The sequence below is a fragment of the Macadamia integrifolia genome, chromosome 3, assembly GCF_013358625.1.
Source record: "Macadamia integrifolia cultivar HAES 741 chromosome 3, SCU_Mint_v3, whole genome shotgun sequence".
In the NCBI taxonomy this organism is placed as follows: Eukaryota; Viridiplantae; Streptophyta; class Magnoliopsida; order Proteales; family Proteaceae; genus Macadamia; species Macadamia integrifolia.
The window spans coordinates 35,963,604-35,981,541 of record NC_056559.1 but is presented as its reverse complement, the minus strand read 5'-3'; the positions used below and the strand labels follow the sequence as shown (position 1 = coordinate 35,981,541).

The window sequence follows — 17,938 nt, the reverse complement described above, 5'->3', positions numbered from 1 at the left end:
GAATAATGGAGGCCACGAGAATTTAGGCATGGTAAACTAGTGAACCTCTGAAGTTTCAATCAACCTTTCATAAATAAGGAACCCACCACCCGTCTCCACTTAAATCGTAGATGTACAGATGGAGAATTAAACTTGGAACCGTGCGCCTATCCACACAATCCCCAATTCACCCTAACCATATGGACAACCCAAGTAAAAGTTTATTAGCATACCCTATTAGCAATCCTTAATTCCTTCTACTTGCCGATTACAATACAAACAGAGTGAAAGTTTATTAGCATACCCTATAGGCAGAAACCCAGTGAATGTTAATTCACTGCAATCCCTCAATTACAACATTCAAGATGGAGATTTTCCTAGGGCACTATTAAAAGCTCAGGCTACCATATAAATCTAATTCATTGACCTCTACAACTACTGGAAATAGAATTTCTGGGCCTCAACCTGCCCTCATTTTTTTGGTCGGTGGGGGGTGGGGGGGGGGGGGGGTGTTGTTTAAAGAGGAAACCCAAAATTTTAGTGGATAGGACTCAGACCCCAACAACCCACATGACCCAGGAAAGACTGAAGCCCATGAAAACTATGAAACCTTTTTCATGCAGGTGAGAAAGAAGGCGGTGGAGAAGAGTTGAACTCAGGACCTCTGCTTTCTTCGACATAATCCTTTTTGGGACTCTATCCAAATGTTTGGGTCCTAATCAAGCCAAGCCAAACTTTAGTAGTTTTTAGGCTGCACTGCACCATGGAAGCAAACATTAAGAGCAACCCAAAACATGAAGCTAATAATCTCTTACATCAAATTGAGGCACATGCCACCAGTACTCTCATCACTCCTGCTGTTCATCCCAAGGGTGCCCAAAGATGAAACTGACAATGATCCGCAAAGAATAAACCATGAGGTTGACATTGTTTCTCTAAGTCTTTAATCATGATCCATCTTAAGTTAGCTATCAAACAGTTCACCACCCGCCAGTCATTTAGAGCTGGAACACTTGGCTCCCCATAGATAAGCCTTGTACCCAAGAGTTCTAGGCATCTAGAACACACGTGGATGAAAGCCTGGTTGCCAAGGACTGCCAAAGGAAGGCATGGACTCACCGAACGATTGAGCATTCTGTGAGACTCAGGCAGATCATTTTATCTTGATTAAGAGGCATGCAATTGTTGAAACACAGTTATGTTCCCATGAAAGATGTGCAGCTTACCATTGTTACTGAGATCAACATCCTTGGCCTGGTTCCCAACTGAGCTACGAGTTAGGCGTGTGAGGTGGTCTGGGATGGGATGGTGAATACATGCCGTGTTGGGTTGACTGCCTCTTAGGATGCTTAATCTTCACTTGATAGTTCAAATACATTCCCAAGGTAGAACAAGATGATCCCTCTATCTTTCTATTGCTCTTAAATCTTCCTCTTAACACAGTCGCCAGACACGATGACAGAAATTGGTAGTTTGAAGGGCATTTAGTTGAGTCGAACACAGGTTTTATTCTCTTCCAAAAGAACATCTTAGCCCTTTAAACTATACCTGTCTTTTCGCTTCTCAAGGTATCTTTGCAATGATGCTTTTCTACTTGCTGGACCTTTTACATCAAATTAAAAAAAATCGTCAATACAATATGGTGAATCCAACATATGACTTACATTAAACATCAATCTGAGAAAAATAAGCACAGTACTCTAAAGTTCAACAGCTTGTTATATTGCTAATATTCAGTACAGGGGCTATGATAAGACATCTTTTTGAATTCTTAACGTACAAACTTCTTTATTCTTAAACCATCCATAATTTGGTTGATGTGCAACACAAGTATAAGGCCACAGGATATATCCCAAATATTCCCGTGGGAAAAGGAAAATCTAATCCAATTCAGACAAAATTTGTACACAAAAAAGTTAAGAACCAGTGCATTCAGCATCAAATTCCGCTGTCACAATTGCTTCCATGGCCTTCCTGACTTTGGAAAAATTTGGGCTCCTTAGCAATTACAGTTAAGATTTCCAATCAAATTGATATGCATTGGTGCATTTGAATTAATTTCAGTAAGATTATGGGAATCCTAGAAATTGTGTTTGAAGACAGTAAGGCTCGTTCTTAGTTGAGCACTATACAACTTCCAGAAACTACTGCTAGGACTCTAAACTAAGAAGCTACATTTCAAATGTTTACTCCGTGACATTACCGTATACCTCCATCAACCACTATCTGAGATGGTGACATTACTCAAGGTAGCACTGCATACAAGTAGTAGAACTTACCAGGTTCGACTTCATGAGACATGCTGCCTTCTTCCTTGTACGGCACAGTGTTTACTGCAACTTTTGCTGTAGAGATGAAAGAAACGACAGATTACTAGGACTAAAGACATCCAAAAAACTCAAAAAATACCAGATTGAAATGGTCTTGGGGTTTTAGCATTGTCTCCTGGAACTAAATTGTGTTCAAACTGTCTTGACATTAGCCAACCAAGATGCGCATTGCTCATTTCACCAACTTCCTATGGTCCTGAAGGTGCCAGCATGTTCCACTGGTAAGGTTTGTGGGTTGTAATTTTCAGGCATGGGGTTAAATTCCTCCACTCTCCCCCCAGACCCCCCCTCCCCCTCCAACTCCAAGTAATTGTTATCATTTTCAGTGCAAATAAACTACGGAGAGAAGAGATGATAGGGTTCCTGCAGAAGACATACTTGTTTGCAAACTTGGAGAGCTTGATGCCGGAGAGCTGGATCCTGGTGTGTCAGATGATGCCTGTAAATGGCAAGGAAAGGGACGAATTGCTGTATTTACACCAGATGGAGTGTCCAGAGGCAAGTAGATGGGGCTGGCTGCAAGTTGCATGATTGCTCTAGCCTGCAAATTGATCAATTGGCACATTCGAAGCCTAACATGCTATGCATGTTTTACTGGGTATTGATGTAAAAAAGCAGCAGCATTACCTTAGTAGCCGATACATCATCATAGACATTCACTTTTCCATGGTAGAAAATAGTCATCTGACCCACTGGTTCACTCGCTACGCTTTTGATTCTGCTGCCATATTAGAGGAATGGTAGTGAATTCAATTACCAGAAAGTTTAAGAAGGGATTTGTTCTCTCTTTCTTGGAAGTAATGTCAACTGTCTAAGAATACACATAACAAGCATGAGGCACAAGAGTCTGTTGATTTGGATTACCCAAGGGTAAAATTGTGCTGATACAATAAAATTAAGTACAGAACCATTTTAAGCAAGAATCAAGATACAGATAAACAAAGGTTGCTTGTAGAAATAAGGTTAAGTGGATTGGAGCTAAGTCCAGACCATGTGCTACCAAATAAGTCATAAGATGGTTTCGATTAATTATACTGGAACATGTATATCGTAAAATCCTACATGGATGGATGGATAAGTTGTCTTATAGGAATGACTTTCTTCTACAGATTAAAGATTTCAGGATGAATTCAGTAAATGACCAAAGCAAAATGGAGGGTCATATAAATATTTATTAAAAAAAGTAAAATTCCTTGAATAATTTGGTAGGTGTACATGGGTTGGACTATCTAAGAGTGATATCTGGTCCAAGCACTGAACATTACCCCCCCCCCCACTCCAATGGGTTGGCCTTTGATAAGCCTGGTACCTGGCCCAAGCACTGTCTACTTATATCAAACCCCCCTGCAGCAACCTTTGGCAGAGTATTTTGTGCGATAAAGAAACAGGAAGGAGCCCCCTCTGGTTCCTGCTCTCTCCCCCAGTTCCCACCCCTCTCCCGGAATTGAGGACCCACACTCATAGATACCTCACAGGAACCAGGTTGGCACCTTCAAAGTTACCACACAACAGCAACATTGACCATAAATTTCTGAAAGCCATAAAAGCCAAATCATCTGGTGTGCTACTCTAAAATAACAGCACAGTGCACAAAAAAAGGGGGGGGGGGTGGAGGAGCAAAACCATCTGATTATTCTCGAAGATGAAATCTCATATTAGCAATCAAATCAACCAAACTTTTCCATTTCTATTGAGCTCTCTTTGTTTCGATGTAAAATTGAAGTTAGTTAATTAAAAAAAAAAAAAAAAAAAGGAATTTCAAAATTTTCATATAGAGATTGTCTGATAGAAAGTAAACATTTGGGGTCATTAGCAAAAAGAGTAAACATTAGGGATGTATTCTCTAGTGGGGTCCACCATTTTATGCCCAAAAATTGTAACATAGATCATTGGGAATCAAAATGTTTCCCTTACCTTATCATACTTCTGAGAACTTTACGCAAAACAAATGGAGCTAGGTGTTACTCAATTTTTAAGGATGCAATCTCATTCACAATGGTTAGTCCAGACAAACTTAGATAAAATTCAGAAGTTATAGTAACACAAACTTGTAAAATCCTAATATGTCATGCTTAATTTAGGTTTATGAAGCAACTCTGTAGACAAACCAAAGAAATTTTTTCTAGTGACATAAAACTGAAACAAACTATTATATGGACATGAATATACAACTCCCTTCATAATTAGGTTGGTGAAGGTTATTATCTTTATGGACACAAATTCAAGCTTAGAAACCTAGAACATGATGAATTTCAAAGATTTTCTTTTAATTTTAGAAATAAATGATGTACAAGCGATAAACTGGATCAAGTCTCCCTTTCCAAGGTTCCAACAGGTGGATTGGAGATGGTCCCAAAATTGGGTACTTTTTGCACAATGTGGTGCATTTCAGATTTGAACTCACATTTAAACACTGACTACCTATGCTTGGATACAGATTATTATTTTACACCACTTTTGGGGGAGAAAAAACCTGACTCACCATTTCTGAGGCAGAGAAAACCTCTGCCTATATTTCAACGAATAATGAGGCATGTGGTGTGCTTCTTGGATTTATTTCATGCGGTTTCTCAACTGTAACAAGTTCTATGTAGGATGTCAACCTCTCACAGAGAATAAGCTTATTTACTTTCTCCGAGAAAGAGCTTTGGTTACATAAGTAATGCAAGGACAACCTTGCCTCAAAACAAACCAACGATTAGGACCTTAGAAACATCAAATCATGAACTTAAAAGCCAAAATAAATTGTCCCAGAAATATCAAATTGTTTCCATATGCCTGAAGACCTCCTCCAACAATTCCATGTCAACTAATATCCTGTCCAGAATCCTGCATGCAAAATAATCTCCAAAATGGAGATTTCCATTCTACTCAACTTTAGTAGACATCTTGCCCGAAAGTTAGATTCCCTGGCTCTAATTGGCAAGAAAAATATGCTACTCCAAAATTTCAAGTTATTGATTTGATAACCTGACCCACAATCATGTTTTGTTTCACATTAAATTGATTGGGCTGAACATGTGAAGGAATAGTTGGAACTGCAGGAATATAATAGTTATGTCATTAAACCATTAGGGGACAAATGTTATAGATTATTTACTAAACTCAATGTTTGATGTGTGGATATCTGAATATCAGGGCACTACATGGTTGGAGCATCTCTCTTAAATGCTTTTTTTTTATTGGTTTGGTATATATAGATTCTCTATAAGATTCATTGCTTTCCCCCTTTTTTTTTTCTCTGTTAGAGATTCAATTTAGATAGAAAGGAGCTTCCACCTTAGATTTTTATTTTGCAAGTTTTGCGACTTGAAGAATCTTTTATGCTCACAACTTGACAAATAAAAAAAACCATATGGGTCAAGAAATCTTTACTAGATACACTTTCTTCAATTCTGAAACCATTTGAAAGCAATGTGATGTGGGTCGAAAGGCACCCACTAGATGTACAGTTAAATGGATTGAAAGCATCAATAGTAATCCATTTATAACGAATCCTACAATGTCTGGTAGTTCTAACATTATAATGGATTACTACAATGTATGGTAGTTCTTACATTAGTAAAGGACAACACAGTCACAGTTTGTCGAACAACGCTCGCTATCTGGTAGAACACACCCTAAAGATGCACTACGCATTCTTTGTTGGGACATAATAGGTTTACGAGCAGGAGATGCCACAAGTACTCCCTATAGCATTAAGATAGTTTCACTTTATTGTATAATTGTCGTTCATAGTAGCTCTAGGATTTTAACTTATTTCCACAGTAGCACCATCAATGCGTACATTTGTCTTGGGTAGAGTCTAAACAAGAAGGGGAAGGAAATAAGAAATGCATTTCCTAACAATAATCCAAACTGAATCAGAAGATTAACAGTTCTCTGTTCTACTAATATTTGGCGAGTATAATGGATGATGGCTTAAAATTTCACCAGTAGATGTCCCTGGCACCTCTAAAGCACCTTCATTGACTGATCGAGTATTTGTTTCACAATGGACTTAGATTTGGTTGGAATGTTAAGTGTTTGTGCCTGAGGACAATAGGCGCAGGAAACAAAACTTGAGGCACGCAAGGAACTGTGATCAAAACATCAAGAATATAACCCGTCCAGTAGGTTAAAGATGGAATGTCAGCAATCACTTTGTAAGCTACGATCTAATAATGATATCTTTAGAGGAGACCACCGAATCGTCTGATGGGTTCTCGAAATCTATACATTTTGCATTGATATGCTATTTTTAGACCGCCTCTATATCATTTGTCCAAAAAACCATGATGCAAGATAGTATAAACAATCAGATCATCAGAAAACAAGATATGGAGAAAACAGTTGCAGAAGATTAATACAAAACAAGATGAGTAATAATTTAAAAAAAAAAAAAATCAAATAAAGCGACAGAGATGACCTGTTAGGGGTGGGAGGGATGGATTTGTTGTTGTCGGTGGAGGGGAGACGGGCCGACACATTACCGGAAAAAGGGAGTTTCGGTGGATCTTTTCGCCGATACGATACGTGTTCATCAGAAGCCGATACAGGACCAGAAGGGATCTGGGCAAATGGAAATTCGGCGCCCGTTAACTACTTTTGATGAGAAGTAGAAGGAGCCCTACTTCCAGTGATCAACTGTAACCACCTCTATTAATTTAATTTGTTTATTTTATGGCAAGTGATAAATAAAATAATGGAACTCCATCATCGATAAAGTTAAAGAGAGAATCAGAGACAAGCAAGTGTTGTCATGATGAAAGCAAATGCGGTAAGTAAGAAAGTTAGTGCCAGTGGTTCTGTAGTTAATGGTGGTAGGTACTCACATGATGCGGCAGTGGATTTTCCGGGCGGGAGGAAACGAAACTCTGGCGAGTACCGGCGCCGGAGTCCGACCTCGTCTCAAGCAGCGACTTTAAGGAAAGAACTTGCTGGATCGCTTGAGATTTGTTCCAAGATGGACGACGCATGCCTATACGGACACGGTAAGAAATGAGCACGTGCCGGTAAACCTCGAACAGAGAGAGAGAGAGGGAAAGGAAGGAACCTTTTTCCTTGAGGTATCGACGGCAATCCTCGCGGGTGAGCTGTGAAATGTCTTCGTCAGTGAGCTGATCAAGGGGTTTGTCCAGTGCCGACTGGTAAGTGGTTTCTTCAGGTCTCATGATGTCAGATTCCCGTCCGGACAAAATCGACCGGAGATCTATGTCTCTCCGTTTAGTATTCCTCTGCTTTGTGAGAGAGAGAGAGAGAGAGAGAGAGAGAGGCTCAGAGCAGAGAGAGGCTCAGAGCAGAGAGAGGTCAAAGGAGATCCATTAATTCTGTCTCCTCGTTACAGTTCTTTCTAATTTTCATTTTTTCCTGTAATAATTTCGAAAAACGAAAGAATGAAAACGAAGGAAGGGGGTTTAGCTTGGGAGTTGGGGGGTCTTGGGAGGAGGGAGTGTTGGGTTGGGGCCTTGGGGGGTTGGGGTTTGGCTGCGGCGTTTCTATGCTTAAGAGATTGCGGCTTTTATGTTTTATCTAATCTCCCGCAGCACCCCGCGACGCCACGTAACTGCTTTCCTCCAAAGTTAAATATCATTTGACTTTTTTAAATTACGATATTGTCCTTACATTTTCTGGAATTTACGTCCGGATAGGAGCGGTATCTACACGCGCACGTTCTCGACCGCATGGCTGGGATTCCCGTCCGTATAGTGGGACGCACCACAGCCTTTGAGTAGACTCGCCGTTGGCATTTATATCTTTTCACCGATCCCGGCCAACATTTAATGAGCTCTTTTCTTTTTAGTATGAAATAGGGGTGTCAACCGGTCGGGCCGGTTCGGTTTCGGTCGGGCTTAATCGGGCTTGAAGACTTTCAAAGGCTACACCGTGTCCGCCCATTTAACTAATCGGGCTTAGTTATTGAGGGCATGGTACACTTTATATTCGGTCGGTCGGTCTCGGGTTATAATCGGGCCACCTTAATCGGGCTTTAATCGGGCCTTAACCGGGCTACGGACATGTTTAATGTTAAACGGGCTTTAACCGGTTTTTAAACGGGCCCTCTTTAAAATGTGCTATTATATTCCGGCCCACTTATGCAAGCCCAAAAAAATGACAATAAATCAATAAATGATACAAAATATAACCATTATTTAAAATGTGAACATGTCTTTACTTTTTAGTTTTTATTCTTTAATTTGGGGGGTAAAATAGGTATTCTACAATCATTAAAGGGTCGGGCCAAGTCGGTGCACAATAGGCCGGTCTCGGTCGGGCGTTATTCGGTCGGTCTCGGTCGGGCGCCCGACGGTTCAAGTAGAAAAACCGAGACCGACCATTTATAAACGGGCCGGGCTCAAGCCCGACACGTTTAATAAACGGTCCGGGCCGGGCCGGTCTTTAAACGTTCGGTCCCGGTCGGTTTACCCGGTTCGGGCCACTAATTGACACCCCTAGTATGAAATAGGGATGAAACACCCCTAGGTTGGCGGGTTTCTTAAGGCTGTGTTTGGTAGTTAAGAAAAGAAAAGAAAAAAAATACACTTTTTGTATTTTTTTCTTTAGGTTAAAAATTTTTCTTTGCACTTGATATGTCTTCCCCCCAGAGTTATCAATTCGGCCGAAGTTATCAATTCGGCCGAATAATTCGTGAATTAGTCGGCCGAACCGAATTTTAAAGAATTTTATCAAAAATTCGGACCGAATCCGAATTAAAAATAAAATTCTTTAAAATTCGTGACTTTTTCAAAACTGAATATAAATCGCGAATAATTCGGACCGAACCCGAATTAAACCGAATTATTCGGTTTATTTAAACATTATTTAAAAAAAAAAACCAAAAAAAAAAAACAATAAAAAACAATTAAAAAAAAAAAAAACCCAATAAGCTTTTTTGACCGAATCCTTCAATTAATCATCCGAATTATTCCGAATAATTCTCCGTCCGAATAATTCCCGAATCCGAATTTGTTAACTATGCTTCCCCCCAAGAGAAGATTTCCCTTTTCAAATTCAAAATTCTTCTTGAGAATTGTAAAATTTTCTTTTGCTCCTTAAAAAATTTTCTTGCCTAAAACACAAGAAAACATGAGAAAATATGAAAACATAATAAGACAAAAATGAATGATTACATAATGATTTTCTATGTCTCTACCTCTCTCACAAAATTCAAAAATTTTTGATTTTTTTTTCTTTTCTTTTCTGCTCTTGGTAACCAAGCATACATACTCTTTTTATTTTCTCACCATTTTTTGTCTTTTCTTGTCTTTTCTTTTCTTTTCTTTTCTAGATTATTTTTTCTTTTCTTTTCTTTTCTTTTCTTCTCTTGGCTACCAAACATAGCCTAAAAAAAAACTCCTATCCAATCTTAGGTCTCTAAAATTCAATTGATGTCAATTCAACCTTGGTGGAGTTTATGCTGAGGCCTAATTCTACCGGACTCACGATTCAGGTTGACTCTATATATATAATATTTTTTTTTCTATAAGGGGTCACAAATATTGAGACTGTACTTATCAAAGGGGGTGGGGAGATGTTAAGATTATGACCATTCCTTTTCTACATAAATTTGGAGCAAGCAAAGTTGTTAATTTAGTTATAAAATAAATTTTTTAATCGTCTAGCATCACCACATCTCCCAGAAAATGGACTTACCAAATTTTGGCCAAATTCTTCATGATTGCTATGTGCTATTATATCTAAAATTTATATCAATACATGTCAGGAGACACAAAGACAACCTATGTAAAGAAAAAGAGAGAAATAGTTTTGGCCATTTGGTCGTCTTAGCTTAATAAGTAAGGGTCCGTTTGATAACGTTTCTGCCATTTCTGTTTCAAGAAATGACAGAAACATAAATTTTCATTTCTAAAAACAGAAACTAATTGATAAGTTATGTTTCTAAAAGTCGATAGTAACTAGCGAAAGAACGGCCACGAGTCTTTTCCAGAAATAGCCTATTTCTGGAAACAGAAACGGATTGATAAATCATGTTTCTACTTGTTTCGCCTAGGTCGTTTCTTGAACCATAAATAGGTAAAAATTTCAATTTCTATTTCTGAAAACAAGTGAAACGAAACAGTTTTATCAAACGCTTTTTGTTATGTTTCTGCTGTTTCTAGACAAAGAAATGGCAGAAACGCATTTCTTGAAATGTTATCAAACATGCCCTAAGACTTAAGAGTATGCGGCTTATGTAATACATGATGTGGATTGAAGCCTACAAACAACTTATTGAATGCTTGTTTAACACATGATACAAGCATAGGGGAAGGAGAAGGGGAATGGGAACACTATTACTAATCCCATTACTAAACACAATAATAGATTAGCTTTAAAATTGTTGACCCAGGCCCAACCCAACCTTGGTTAGGGTTGGGTCGGGCTGGGCCGGGTTGACCCTCATAATAGCGTTAGATAGGGTTCGAGCTTAGGGCATGCCAGGGCTGGTTCGGGCCATTAGCCAAACTTATACCCCTAGTACAAACACTAGCCTAGCTTGATGGTGCTAGCTTTGACTCGAAGCTTGAAGAGTGGGTGGCTAGGGAGGAGGTTGTGGCCTCGTGGGATTGAATCATGTTGTACAAATGTGTGTGGATGAGTGTGTATAAGAGTAGGTGGCCATTGGTTCTACTAGCACCTAGTAGAACTTTCCTTTTAGTAAAATCAAATTAGAACTGAATCTAAGCTTTTATATGTTATACTAGTGGCAATGAGAAAAATTCGTTGCTCCTTGGCTGCAACCCCATGGTAACAACCAAGGGAATAGAGTTTAATCGATTATTATTCCACTCCAGCTCAATCGGTCTAGTCATTTTAAGGTCCCTAGAGTGGATCATTTCAATGATCTATCTTCATTTAAACTAATTGTGTTCAATAATACTACACATTTTTGCTGAATCAAAATAGGCTATTGCTTAAACAAAGAAACCAATAATCTGCTCTATGGTATGAAGGCCTTCAATCTAGGAGTTTCATATCTTAAATTGTTCCTCTTTCTCGGATTTGCTATTGAGATATGAATTGGTTGTTTTTTTATGGGAGAGGGAAAATTTTTACCGTAGAAAAAAAAAAAATGCAAATATAAGTAAATATGTAGAGCCCTTATGCCTCTAATCAAGACTTTCACATATAAGTTTTCAAATTTTGATTAGTTCATTTTAAAAGAAGAAACTTCCTAGATAGTTTGTTAATTTGGGTAAAAATATCTTTAAAGAGATGTGGATTTTTTTTTTAAAATAAAATAAAATAATCCCTTATAAAAAAAAAAAAAAAAAAAAAAAAAAACAAACAAACTTAACATCTTGTCAATGGGGTTGTTGGTAACCTAATGGAAGGAAGCCCTTGTCCCATAATTGCTCGAGTCACCTGGTTATGAATTTAAGTCAACATGATATACTATCACCTGTATTTTTTTTTTTAGTGAAAAAATGGTGCTCCATGGTAGTGATCATAGCCCTCAGACAAGCCCCCATATGACAAGCAACGCTTCCACAGGATCAATGGACGATAGTGGGCATGCCAAAACTCGAACACACAACCAACCAACTCGAGCGGTGATGGGTTGAGGGTATTTTCACCATTAGGCTATCAATCCCATTAGTCTTCACTATCACCCATTGATCTTGCGGAAGCTCTGCTTGCCGTATGGAGACTTCGACTTGGAGATTATTATCCCTCCCATGGAATTTCCTTTTTATTAAAAAAAAATGTGCTGTTGATTCAGAGAACCTTACCCTCTAATTTATAACATCACTTTATTCTACCTAACATGAGAACCATATCCCTTTTTTGGCCTTTTTATCTTTCACCTTGAGTTTGATTGGGAGTGTCCACAACCTCACACATAATTTTTGTGAAGCACATAAAGTGATGTTAGGCACATAAAGCTTGTAAGGCCTGTCCCTACTCCCTAGCACTAAATGTGACATCAAATTGGAAAGATTCCAATGAATGGATTACCTACATCACAACCCCAATATGTCTTGGCAGATTTTGGTTGTCATTTTTAATTTGCCTTTGCACATGTTTGCCTGGATATAAAATGCTCAAAAGAAAAAGATTATAGAGATTACCGTTTTTCTTAATGGTGAAAATATTCCCATAGTATCACTATGCAGACCACTTCTCCACACTCCTGCATTTTTCATTGTTCATCTACACAATGAAATGTTTAAAATAACTCCCTATTGAAAGATTTGAGAAAAGGAACCCTAAGACGCCTGAAGGGAACCCTCACCCTTCTTTTTATATACCTTATATGGTTACTATCATTGAGCATAAATTGGTGTACTTCGATTGATATTTAGCGAATTTGTTCAATTAGTCCTTAAGCTAATCATTCCTGCCCGGTAAACGGTTTTCAATCTATCTCCTCTTTCCATCTCTGGACCAAAACAAGCAACCTTTATAAGTTTTTTGACGCGTTTAAAACTGTCTGACTGAAAGTGAAAGACATCATTAGTAGGCGGGGATAGAATCCAGGAATTACAAAATGTGCATTTTTTTTCAACCATATATTTGACATCATAATAAATAATTTTCCTTCTATTTTATTTCAAAACAAACAATAACGTCTTAGGAAAAGATTGAGAGCTTGATCACATAAAAAAGTTTATTTTTTATTTTTTAAGAAAAAAAATTGAATAAAAAAGAAAAGAGAAAGTTAATATTTGTTAATGTTCATCTTCATTCCTAACAAGTTTTTTTTTCAACCTAAATAATTCATTTGGAAGATGGAGTGGACACCTAGAAAGAGCACCATCTGAGATATTTATACCTTTTTTTTCTTTTAAGTTTTAGGATAATTTATAGTGCCACCCCTGAAGAATACTACAACTATAAGAACAACCCCTCTATTTCACCAAATTAGACTCAGACTCCCTACCGTCAGTTACCGTTAAAGAATATACCTTATATGCTGATGTCAGTAATTATATTTTATCTTAAATACCAAAATTCCCTGACTTGATTGTGTGGGTTGGTGCACCCATGCCGAGAAAACCTGAGCCTTGACTTGTCCCTGTCGAACTCCAGCATGAACCCTTTTTGCATTAGGTTCCTTATCACCGAAACCCCACCTACCTGTGTGTCCATGCTTCGCAGAGCCAAGCACTTCACCTGGTCCACCGTATATATGAAGTTGTTACTCACAGGCGGCAAATATAAAGACCCACCACTGAGCTTGAATTCCAATGAGGGAAACTGGCTGGAAGAATGGGATGATTTCTTCTTGCCAGTAAATTCCTTTGTATGCTTTCTTCAAGTTTACAAAAGGGTTGCTCGCCTTGCTGTGCCAAATGTATGGCAACCCTGTCTTCAACCCAAGACTGAAATGATCGCAGATCACCTAAGAACCATAGCTAAATTTAGACTTTCTAGCTATAACCTTTGGTCCAGTACAATCATAGCACAGCAATTCTTACACATGATATACATCTCAAGAAAGGGAACAAACAGATTTAGCTATATATGATACAAAATATTAAATAAAAGGATAATTTACAAAGTATCAGTTGGGGTCCAATTCAAGACCTGAAGGAAGGCCTTAAGTGGAAATGGCCAAGGGAAGCTTGGAATGTGGATAATGGATATACATCATAGTCTGATATCATTTGGGATAATAGATAAATGAGGAAATATCACTCCTTTCCCTAAACTATGTCGAAATATCAACTTTATCCCATACTTTTTCAAAAATTTCACTCACTTCCTCTAAAACAAAAAGATTCTATCAAATAAAATCAATAAAAATGAAAATATATACATTGGTACACCGGCCAGACCACATGTCGTCGTATCTTCCAATAGGTTGGCCATCACCCGTGAGCCCAAAGTACATAGCTGGTCCTATCAGCTCCCTATCAAATGCCAGGTTCATTCAACGAATGGAAATTTATTATATGGTATTGTCCAGATACATATGTCCGTTGATGATAAGGTTTAATCCATAAGGCAGTAAGGGAATTTGTTGCCGAACTGTTTACCCAGTTGGGTGGAGAAGGAGATTGGCCCTCGACCTAGACCCATCACTCCATGGGAGTCATTAAAGCTCGAACCTGACAAACTTGGACCAGAGACGTGAAATCCACTCCCAAAAATAAGGTTTTTCTACTCAGCTGTTTGTCTGGAGCTTTTGTTCAATGTGGTGGTTTCTCTGGAGAAAAACCCACTTGTCTGTGACCCTTCATTGTAGGAGTATTGGTAGTGACATGGACTGTGGAGGCGTGTGTGGTTACAGGGCTAGTGTTTGAGCGGGTGAGGGACGAGTCAGCAACTCAGCATGCCTTTGTCGTAGCCCTAGTTAGCAATTCGGCCGAATAATTCGAACCGAATTTTTCTAAATTAAATAAAATATTCTGACCGAATCTGAATTAAAAATAAAATTCGGTAAAAAATGCGATTTTTACTAATTTGAATTTAAAACGCGAATAATTCGGGCCGAACCGAATTATTCGGTCCACTTAAACAGTATTAACAAAAAAAAACAAAAAAACAAAAAAACAAAAAAAAAAAAAAAAAAAAAAAAACAAAAAAAAAAACGTCATATTCGCTTTTTTGACCGAATCCTTAAATTAATCAATCGAATTATTCCGAATAATTCTCCGCCCGAATAATTCCCGAATCCGAATTTGCTAACTATTGTCGTAGCAGTGAAGCGGTGAAAATGTAGTAGAATGGCGAGCTTGGAAGGCGGTGCCCGATGCGTTTTTGCTACAGTTGTGACAAGTAGAACATTTAACCCAAATTAGATCACTGCTGGTATCGGCCACAATAAGGAGTGTCATGCCCCGTTCTCATAGAACCGCACCAGTGACTGGGTTCCCTCTGGGCAACCCAAAACCACCAGGATCATCTGATACAGTAACCACAGCACAACAAACGACACAGAATCAATGAAATATAATAATACAAATACAGTGGAAGTCTTGTCAAAACTATTAAACTGTAGTTTCCATATATTTTTGATACCCAAATTATTATATATAAAATATTTACATGTGGGTCCGTAGGCATGATATTTACACAAGAAATAGTAATTTAAATATCGAGAGCACAAAAAGGGAAGTATACAAAAAAAAAATAAAAAAAACAAATCAAGCAGAATCTATCACTGTTGCCTAGCAACACAACTCTCGCACGGGCAACCTTCACCGTGATCAAATTCTTCAGGGACCCACCAATCCCCCACTGGAGTTTTTTCAATGGGACCCGACACGGGCTCCTTTACTGAATAACCTGCAAAATCATCTAAAAAGGTGTGTACATGAGGGGTGAGCTCACTAGCTCAGTTAATGGAAAGAAAGACGCACACAAGCAAATGATATTATATGCATGAGATTCATTTTAGTCCTATTCCGCTTAAACAAATCATTCTAGGTTATAGGTAACATGCTATTCACAACCACAGTGCGTGTATGCCTTGGGTCTAAGACGCGTTCTCCATCCCACGATACGCCCATAGTGTTATCGGAGCAGGCTCACAGTGAGCACTCAGAAAAGTAAATAACTATAGTAGAAATGTAAATCATGGTCGAACCACATCAAAAAAGTAAATCGTGGCCGAACCACAGCAGAAAAGTAAATTATGACCGAACCACAACAGAAATTAAAAGCAGTACGATTGACCCTCTGAATATATTACCAAGGTTCCAACTGTCCTAATGATCAGTTAGACGTACTTCTAACCACTATGGCGGTCCGCGATAGACGCTTCTCTCCAATGATAACCCAACACGTAAACCCTATTGGGAATGGTCGTAGTACGGGGGTTTATGAAATCCTAACCACATGCTTCTACATGAGATGGTACAACTGCATAGTTCTTTCATGTCCCATTCCATGGTGAACCAAAACATTTGTTTCTAAGCCGACTACGACATCTATTCTAGAAAATCCCACACATGTTCAGCAAGCCAGCATTATATACATCACAAGATAAATCCATTCTCAAGATGCAACATACAATAATGCATATAGAATTTAAGATTTAACATGTTCAGTTCTAAATGCATCATTTAATAATCAACCATATGCCCGAGAATGAAAATCGAAATGTTAATATAGTCCATAAATGTAAAAGATACCAAAAACATTTCACAAATTAAGAATCAAAGTCTTCTCCCCACTTACTTATTTTCATAGAAGAATCGACACTCACGGTATGGGTAAGATCTGGGGTGAGAGAATGAGTTTTTTGAATCCTAGCACAAATAAAGGATTTAGAAATACGTATAAATCAGGACCATAAATGACGTAAGATATGGTCACTATGAGAATAATAGCATAAGGATGGTTGTCGACGAATTTGGATTCAATCAGAGCTCATTTGGGCTACAGGTAGGTCATACAGGTGGGTCAGGGAACCCACCAGTGAAATTTGCAAAATCGACAGGTCATACAGGCGGGTTAGGAACCCGTAGGTAGAACCAGAGGACTAGGAGTGACTGGTAGGTCACACCGACAAGTGCTGACCCACCTGTCTCACCCGTCGATAGAACCTGAGGGCTCAGGTGTCACTGGTAAGTCTTCACCGTCGGGTCAGGAACCCATCGGTCTTACCTATCGATTTTCTTGAATTTTACTATTTTTCTCCCTTCTTGCATTCTAACACTTGGAACTCCAATGGGGTGATTCTCACATCATCCCCCACACCATCTAAGTTTTATCTACTGGATTTCATCATGGATCTAAGACAAATACAAGATTTGGGGGAAGAATCATACATTTGCTTGTAAAAAACCCCAAATCTTGAAACCCTTTTCCCCAAACTCAAATGCCACTTTAATAACCTCCAATATTTGTTCCTCTCCACAGATGCTTCAAAGAAAATCACACACAATGGCTTTGTTGCCCTCTATACCAAACATATACAAAGAGGGTTTCATTAAACCTTAAGATTCATGGTGTTACTTACCTCAAAATGAAGATCTCAAGTCATCGGTCGTTATTCTAGTGACGGACAAGCAAAATGCAGCTCCGGAATCCAAGGGGAAACTTCCTTTCTCTTCCTTCTTCCTCTTTGCTCCCTCTTCTTTACTCCTCTCACCCACTTTGCTAAAAACCATAAATGAGGGAGAGAGAGAGCGTTATAGTTATTTATACCCTAGTGTTATAAATATCTTGTAAGGTCTATTTGGTTTTGCCCATTTATGAACCAAAACACATTAAATTGCATTTTCGGGCAATGTAGCTGACATCTTTAGGCATATAAGACCTCATTATGATGAGGAGGTCGAAATGCACGAGCTCATCCAAGCGAGTATGCTTGGGGTCTACAAAACCCCAATAGATGGGTCACACTGGTGGGTCTCGCACCTACCAGTGACACTCATCAGTTGGCTAGACAAGCCAACCTTACTATGTTTTGGAGGAAAACGGAGTCTTAACATGTATTTCACTTCTGCCACATGTTGTGGGTCAAGTTCCTACTATTCAAGTACGATAGCGTACCTTTCCTATTCATACATGGCTTTGTGATATGTGCAAGGGCATGGCTTAGGCGTGCGCCTAGTTATTAAATTCTCTGAATTATTCAAGAATAATTTTGCCAAACAGAATTTTACCGAATTTTACGAATAATTCAGTTCGAATCCGAATCAAATAAATCTTCGAATTTTATAGACTTTTTAAAATTCACGAATAATTCGGCC

The 17,938-nt window shown here is 38.6% G+C and overlaps 1 protein-coding gene and 1 pseudogene across 5 annotated transcripts; both read right to left on the bottom strand.

Moving 5' to 3' along the window:
- Positions 1-755: 755 nt before the first annotated feature.
- LOC122074478 (protein TIFY 4B-like) lies at positions 756-7,770 on the bottom strand. Of its 5 annotated transcripts, XR_006138972.1 has the most exons (8): positions 7,345-7,770; positions 7,124-7,269; positions 6,718-6,860; positions 2,937-3,030; positions 2,688-2,850; positions 2,259-2,324; positions 1,206-1,582; positions 756-1,114 (listed from the first exon to the last, which is right to left on the bottom strand). XR_006138972.1 is itself a non-coding variant. In XM_042639319.1 (7 exons), the coding sequence occupies exons 1-7, from the start codon at positions 7,460-7,462 to the stop codon at positions 1,509-1,511; spliced, it is 804 nt and encodes a 267-aa protein (XP_042495253.1). In that variant the 5' UTR covers positions 7,463-7,770; the 3' UTR covers positions 756-1,508. The 5 variants fall into 5 exon arrangements, 4 of the variants coding, with proteins under 4 accessions (XP_042495253.1, XP_042495256.1, XP_042495254.1 ...); XM_042639319.1 differs by having other exon boundaries at positions 756-1,582; XM_042639322.1 differs by having other exon boundaries at positions 756-1,582; positions 2,688-2,748.
- A 6,392-nt stretch (positions 7,771-14,162) lies between these two features.
- Positions 14,163-15,073, bottom strand: LOC122074428 (annotated as a pseudogene).
- Positions 15,074-17,938: the final 2,865 nt, after the last annotated feature.